Source organism: Callithrix jacchus, chromosome 13 (genome assembly GCF_049354715.1).
Source record: "Callithrix jacchus isolate 240 chromosome 13, calJac240_pri, whole genome shotgun sequence".
Lineage (NCBI taxonomy): Eukaryota > Metazoa > Chordata > Mammalia > Primates > Cebidae > Callithrix > Callithrix jacchus.
The window spans coordinates 118,703,449-118,711,442 of record NC_133514.1 but is presented as its reverse complement, the minus strand read 5'-3'; the positions used below and the strand labels follow the sequence as shown (position 1 = coordinate 118,711,442).

The window sequence follows — 7,994 nt, the reverse complement described above, 5'->3', positions numbered from 1 at the left end:
CTGCTTTTCGCCCTGAAGTGACTGCTCTTTTTCTCCTCTACTCTCTGGATCCCTGATGGGATTTCTTTATCAGAGACAGCCGTTGATTGCTGCTGAAGTCACAGATGCACATTGCTCGCTCTGATGAGGCTTAGGGTTAGCTCAGGAGAAAGGGCTCTGTGAGGAACGCAGTAGGGTATTTACTATCTGACGGGGTTTACCTGGACTGACTGCCTTTCTTTACGTTGTGAGGCATCTCTCAATTTTTGCATCTCCAGACTTCTTCCCTTTACCTTTGGGCCTTAAGTTGCTGTGAGCAGAAATTTGACGAGGCAGAAAGATCTGGCGGCATTTACTTTCTTTTTAAAAACGTGCTTTCCCAGAAAGAATATAAACAACAACACACACTTGCCATACATATTTAGCAGAGCGAAGCACTTTTAGTCTTTAAAGAGTCATCATTTTTCAGAGTGCTGTCCCTGCCCTGTCTCTGTTGCCTTACCTATTTGGCCTGGGGCAGGTGATTTAGTGTCCTCGTATGTGACAGCTTGGGCCTGCATTAGCTATTTCAGATTCACAGAGAGGGCAGTAGGGAGGACTTTCTTCCTCTGAGCACTTTCCTCAAGTGAAACTGTTTAGAATGTATACATTTGTTAATTAGCATATGATTAACGATTTTAAAGTCCGCCCTGTGGTGTCATTCAGTACATTCACACTGTTGCATAAGCACCAGCCCTCTCCAGTCCCCAAACCTTTTAATCTCCCCAGAAGTATAGCTTGGACCCAGTCAGCAGCCTTCCTCTCTTGCCTCCTATCCACTAGTCCTAATACGATTAGTCTGCCTTTTGTCCCCGTGGGTTTACCTATTGTGGAAATATCACGTACACAGTATGTGGTCTTTTGTGTCTTACTTACTTCACTTGGCATAATGCTTTCAGTGTTCGTTCACGTTGTGCCACATGTCAGTACTTCATTCCTTTTCATGGCTGAATAATATTCTGTTGTATGGCTCCACCACAGCTTGCTGACCCATCCATCCATCAATGTGCATTTGGGCCATTTCTACTTTTTGGTGATTGTGAACAATGCTGCTGTGCCCCTGTGTATCCATATACTTGTTTGACACCTGTGTTTTCTTCTTTGAGGTATATACCTATGAGTGGAGCATGTGAAACCTTTGGGAAATTTTTTAAAGTGAGCACAGGTTGGCATGATGCTTATTCTGTCTGTGATGATGAGAAATGAGTGACAGCACGTGGAAGTGAGTGTGCAGGACACTAGTCCCCACTTGGTGCACCTGTTCCTGCACCTGCTTGATGCTTATTGACGTCAGCTAAGCTAGGCTGGACAAGTACAGGGGGCAGGAGGAGCTGCCACTGCGTAGCGTGCACACACTTTGCCTACTTATTCAGCCAAATACTCATCGAGGTCTGCTGTGAAGGGATTTTGTAGTTGCCCTTGAATCCTTCCCGGCTGACTTTAGGTGAGGTGAGCATGCTGATGGGCTTGGTCAGCAGAGCCCTGCACAGGGAGGCGCAGATATTCCTTGCTCCAGACTCCAAATAGCATCGAGGTGTCCATGGCTCACCCTGCGCTGGGCCCACCCTTCCTGACTGCCTGCCCTATGAGATTTTAGATCTAGTTTTCAGTGTCATGATCACACAGGGCAATTCTTGACACACAGTTCTTCATCTGTCTCTATCCCTATCTGTTTGTGCGTCTCTTCTACTGGTTCTGTTTTTCTGGATGAACCCTGACTGACATATACAGCAAGAGCTCAGACCCTTGTTCAAGCTTGGCTCAACCTCCTCCATCAGTGACGGATGTGTGTGAGTGTTCAGGTGGGAACTGAAGCAACTGGAGTAGCCCTGACCTTTTCAAGGGAGCATGCAAGACGTAGGTCTTACATCTGTTTAACAAACAATGATTGAGACTTCTGTGCCTGAAAGATGGGGTAAATACAGTTTTCTCTATTCTTCCTTTTAAGCACAACTAGCCCCACTAGACATGATATATACAACATACGTAAGATGATTATGAAAGGCAGGAAATAGGAGGCCAGCTGCCCAGTGATCTCGAGTTTTCTGGGTTTTCCTTTTGCCTCATATGTTCCAGACATAGAGCTGAAGAAGCTGGCAACCTGGAAAAGTTAACATGCTCAGATGAAAGCAGCCCCTACAAAATCTGCTCTCTTGCCAGAGGAAAGAGGCAGCTTAGTACAACAGAGAACTTTTAGACAATAACCACTCTACCAGTGAAACGCTGCAGGAAAACTGTGGCCCCGTCCACCAGAAAAGGCATAGTGGAGAACCTAGACATGTGGACTGTGGCGGCCAATTTCCTGCCAGGGTGGTGTCAGAGAGGGCTGTGTTTGAGGAGCTGTGTTCATCCCACTGGCTGGCAATGATGCCTGTGCCAGTGCAGACCACATTGGGAACCTGGACTTCCCCTCCTGCCGTGCACTGATTGTGTCCCCCAAAATTCATATGCTGAGGCCTTAACTCACAGTGATTGTATTTGGAGACAGGCTGTACAAGGAGATAATTATGTTAAATATGGTCATAAGGGTGGGACCCTGGTCCTACAGGATTAGTGCCCTTATAAAAAAGAAGAGAGAGATGAAAGTCCATGTCAAGACACAGCAAGAAGGCTGCCATCTGCAAGCCATAAAGAGAGAGCCCTCAGCAGACATGGGCCCTGCTGGCAGCTTGATCTTCGACTTCTGGCCTCCAGAACTGTGGGAAAATTATTCCACTGGGAGAGATCCCAAATGGAATGAAGAAAGATGAGCTGCCAACACTAAAGGTCAGAAGGGTTAGAATTATCCAAAACTGATCAAAAGAAGCCTTACGACGAATGAAACAGAAAGTTGGAGAAAAAAAATAGAGAATTCGAGCAGAGAAACAGATAGCCTCAGGAAATAGTAGAAGATATAAAGAAACAAACTGAAAACTTCAAAGTGAAAAATACAGTAAGTGGAATAAAATCTCAGTGGACAGACTCAAGGGATGAACAAGAGAAGAAGGAGTCAGTGAGCTGGGAGTGAATGTAACACTAAGGAACAAGACAGTTAGAAACAGTCAGAAGTCATGAACAGATGTTTCACCCCAGAAGACACACAGATGGAAAATAAGCATCCGAAAATAGGTTTAATATCGTTAACTATTGGGGAAATGCAAATGAAACATCACCACACATTTGTCAAAATGGCTAAAATAAAAAGAATAGGGTTGACATCAAATTCTGGTGAAGATGCAAAGAAATGGAGTCATTATATATGACTGGTTGCAGTGTAAAATGGTACAGCCACTCCAGAAAAGAGTTGTGCATGTCCTTAAAAAATGAAACGCACACCATGCAATCCAGCAGCCACGCTCCTAGGCATGTAACTCAAAGAAATGCAGTGTATTTTCACACCCACACTTTCCATGGATGTCCATGGCAGCTTTGTTAATAGCACCTCACCCTAGAAGCAGCAGCCACATCATTGCTGGGTCATACCCAGCAATAAACCGGAGTCTTATTGATACACACAACAATCTGGGCAATCTCCAGAGAATTATTTTGTGTCCAAAAGCCAGATCCGAAAGTTAAATGCTGTTTGATTTTATTGACATAATATTCTTGAAATGATCACATTATAGGAATGGCGAACAGCTTAATTGTTTCCAGGGGTCAAGATGGGGTGGGGTAGAAGGATGCAAGTGTGTCTGTAAAAGGGCGAATGGAGAGAGAGCTGTGGGGAAGGAAATGTGCTGCATCCCGGCTGGGGCTGGGTTAATGCCGGTATCCTGGTGGGATGCTGCATGTAGTTCTGTAAGATGTGACCATTCAGGGAAGTCAGAGAAAGCGTGCAAGTGATCTTCTGTATTATTGTTCCTCCCCTCCCCTCCCCTGCCCTCCCCTCCCCTCCCCTCCCATCCCCTCCCTTATGCTTCCCTCCCCTTCCCTCCCTCCCTTTTCTTCTGCTTCCCCTCCCTTCCCCTCCCCTCCCCTCCCCTTCCCTTCCCTTCCCTTTTTTCTCTTCTCTTCTCTTCATTTCTTTTTTCTTTCTTTCTTTTTTTTTTAGACAAAGTCTTACTCTGTCACCTGGGCTGGAGTGCAGTAGTGCCATGTCGGCTGACCGCAACTTCTGTCTCCTGAATTCAAGTGATTCTCCTGCCTCAGCTTCTCAAGTAGCTGGGATTACGGGCATGCACTATTACACTCAGCTAATTTTTGTATTTTTAGTAGAGATGGGGTTTCATGATGTTGGCCAGGCTGGTCTTGAACTCCTAACCTCAGGTAATTTGCCTCGGCATCCCAAAGTGCTGGGATCATGTATTATTTCTTACAACTGCATGCAAATCTACAGTTATCTCAAAATAAAAAGTTTAATCAATGCCCCACCAAAAATATTGGAATAGAAACGTGTAGGATTGCTAATAATTCCTTCTGTTTCTAACATGCAAAACTTTTATCATGGGTACAATCATTGCTGTACCATCTGGAGTTCATTGACTTTTTTTTTTGAGACGGAGTTTCGCTCTTGTTACCCAGGCTGGAGTGCAATGGCTCGATCTCAGCTCACTGCAACCTCCGCCTCCTGGGTTCAGGCAATTCTCCTGCCTCAGCCTCCCAAGTAGCTGGGATTACAGGCACGCGTCACCACGCCCAGCTAATTTTTTGTATTTTTAGTAGAGACGGGGTTTCACCATGTTGACCAGGATGGTCTTGATCTCTTGACCTCGTGATCCACCCGCCTCGGCCTCCCAAAGTGCTGGGATTACAGGCTTGAGCCACTGCGCCTGGCCCCATTCATTGACTATTTAGGGCACTCATATCTGGTTGCTGATGGAAAGCTTGGAACCCTGTGACCACTGCAGGCCCTCTAATAATGGCCCATTATCAATATGAAACATGGATCAATGGCCATGAAGAAACCTCTTTCTTTAAATCATTTCAATAATTCATGAGTTATTTCTCCTCTACAAAACTTAATTGGCCCTGCCATAGAATCACAAGATGGAGGTGCATGACTCTACCTTGAGTCATGGGGCCGTTCTAAAGAACATCTGGTCACTCCAAGTTTGCCCACATAAGGCCAGGTGGAAAAGGCAGCTGGGGAAGTTTTGACATCTCTTGACAGGTGGACCCCTATGTTGGTAAACACATCTGCATAAGAAGCACCTCGTAACAAATCCCAAATGAGTATTTCACGCCAGAGCCTGAGCTGTTCAGAGGCTCTGATTAGGATTATTGGACAAGATTCTAGATCCTTTCAAAGACTGATGCTTAGTTACTATTCCAGTGAGCTGATATAGGATGTCACGGTCCATTAGATTCAGCTGGTCAGTTTGGGAAATATTTTTACCATAGAATTAACCAGAAATCTCAGCTTTTAAAAACATTTTTATTGCTTCATAGAAGTACATGGATTTGTTTATGCTCATTGGTCATCCATTTATTTATTCTATAAACATTTATTAGACCTTCCTGATATGCCATTCTGACCTATCGTTATTAAACAAACCTTGTATTTTTACATCCACAACTATTATGGAGACTTTAATTTTGGGGGAAACAATCATTTTAACATATTGAAACGAAAACAGAGGAAAAGCCTCAAAACATCTTCTTTATCCTCCAGGAATGCTTTCTTGAGATTTGGCAATAATGGAAATACCTTTAGCTTCTGTGAGTGCCCTTAGAGAATAAAGAAAAAAGATTTCTAAACCCACAGCTGTATTCCCTACATGGAGCTTTAGATATTTTTGCATTTTTATTTCAATAATTTCCTTATGGTGATGGCATATTTAAAAGTTTCATTTTTAAATGAAATATCTTGTATGTGGTAAATCTCAGAAAAGTCTTTTTCTTTTTTTTTCTGAAATGGAGTTTCACTCTTATGCCCAGGCTGGAGTAAAGTGGCACATCTCAGCTCACTGCAACCTCTGCCCCCCGGGTTCAAGCAATTCTCCTGCATCAGCCTGCAGAGTGGCTGGAATTATAGGTACTTGCTGCCACACCTGGCTAATTTTTGTATTTTTAGTAGAGACGGGGTTTTGCCATGTTGGCCAGGCTGGTCTCAAACTCCTGACCTCAGGTGATCCACCCACCTCGGCCTCCCAAGGTGCTGGGATTACAGGCATGAGCCACCGTGCTTGGCCTTGTTTTTATGATTATTATCACTACTTTTATTAATAATTTTTCTACTGATGTTGAATTGCTTAAATTTTTCTGAACTTTAGCTTATGCTGAGTCAATAATAGGAACTGTTTTGTTCATGATTATACCTTGTTTCTTTTTTATGTACAAGTTTATATTCTTTATATTCTGTGCAATAATTTGCTTATGTTCATATTGTGATGCTTAAATCAATCCACTATCCAACATTTTTGTGTGCATATTTTGTTCTTTCTTGGACCAAACTTATTGAAGTTGAAGTGCCATTTTTTCTCACCCTCCCACAGAATTCATCATGTAGAGAGATGCTAATGAGATATGACGGAAGAAGGGTGCACAGGTGTATTATCTGGGCTCAGATTGGCAACTCTCTGATACACACACGCAGGCACACATACACAGAAAGCCATGCCTGATCAAAGACTTCCATTTGGTTGAACTTGGCAATGATTTTGAAATGTTGACAACTGTCAAATTAAGATCACCCAAGCCATTTCACAGGCTCAAATTTGGATGCAGGTCTCAGAACAGAAGGAGATAGCTCCTGGCTACCGCCCAAGTGACTTCACCACCTATCATTCAGTTAGCTGTGCTTTCCGAAACGGAGCAGTAGAGGGACGGGGGAGGTCGGCATCCAACCCCAGAAATCAGATCTTTCCACATTTCCCTTGATTGGAAGGAGAAGGCTAGATTAGCCCTTTATTTAAGATGTGCAGATAAGGAGCTTGGTTAGGTTTGTTTAGCTTCTCTTCTCTTAGTTTTTCCTCCTCCCTCATCTTCAGTTCCATTCTCCTCCTCCACTCATCCTGGGAGAAGCATTCATGTCTTTCAGTGCAGTGGAGGGGGTGGGGTGCTAGTGCTTCCGTTCCCCGAGGTGCCGCATTTCTCCGTATTTGGTCACGGTGGTGTTTTCTGTTGCTGCGTGTCAAGGCTATCCCCCCTTCTCACTGTCGGTCACAGTTAAAATGTTCGTATGTGTATTGTCTTCCTCTTGATTTTAAGCTCTTTAAGAGCAATGACTGTATCGCCTTAATTTTGGTCAGTATTTTCACACCCAGCACAGAATCCTGTGTAGCGGAGAGGCTTCATAAGTGTTACCGACACACTGGGAATCAACAGAGAATTTTGCATTAGAATTAAACACCATTTTTAAAATTTTTATGGCACATAATAGTTGTACATATCTGAGGGGTGCATTTAACATTTCGATACAAGCATACAATATCTGACGATCAAATCAGGGCAGTGGGTACCACGGCCTCAAGCAACCATTTTTATTTTGACTCGCCCTCATTTGTGGAACTTGTGGCAGAAGAGAGACATCCAAAGTATTTACTGAAACCTTGTCTTGTGTTGCGTGATTATCTATCAGCAGATTACTCAGCTAACATTTTAACTGAATCCTTTCTGGTAAGAAAATGTAGTCTTTTGACTGTTTCCAAGAGGTATCTGCATCTGCACAGCTAGCCACTGACGTCCAGTTGAATGCCTGGGAAGTTCTCTGCATACATGATAGATACCTGCAGAGTGCTGCTCCCACTCTCCAATGGGGGGGTTCTAGTTTACTCATAAATGTATATCCAGGGAGGAGAAGAAATTAAAACACAACCAACTTTAGAGTTGGCTGTCAATGTGCCAGAGCAAGCAGGGTCAAAGCTCAGGCCAGTCACGTGTGGCAGAAAATCTCAAGCCGGTCACGTGTGGCACACCCCACAGGCCACTGCGCTCCCGAAAAGAAAATGCCACAACACCATTTTGTCGGGCTTGCTGTCAGGGCCACAGGACGGTAGGTTGTGAGAACAGAATGCCTGTAGAAGTCGTCGATATACTTGAATATTTTTGGAATTTCT

General features: G+C 43.9%; 1 protein-coding gene across 1 annotated transcript in view; it reads left to right on the top strand.

Annotated features, from left to right (window-relative positions):
• The window catches only part of ZNF516 (zinc finger protein 516), a 214,103-nt gene extending 207,750 nt beyond the window's left edge, over positions 1–6,353 (top strand). The window contains exon 6 of the mRNA XM_054244329.2: positions 4,049–6,353. Coding sequence (XP_054100304.2) covers positions 4,049–4,087 — 39 coding nt within the window. The 3' untranslated portion in view covers positions 4,088–6,353. The remainder of the gene's footprint in view (positions 1–4,048) is intronic.
• Positions 6,354–7,994: the final 1,641 nt, after the last annotated feature.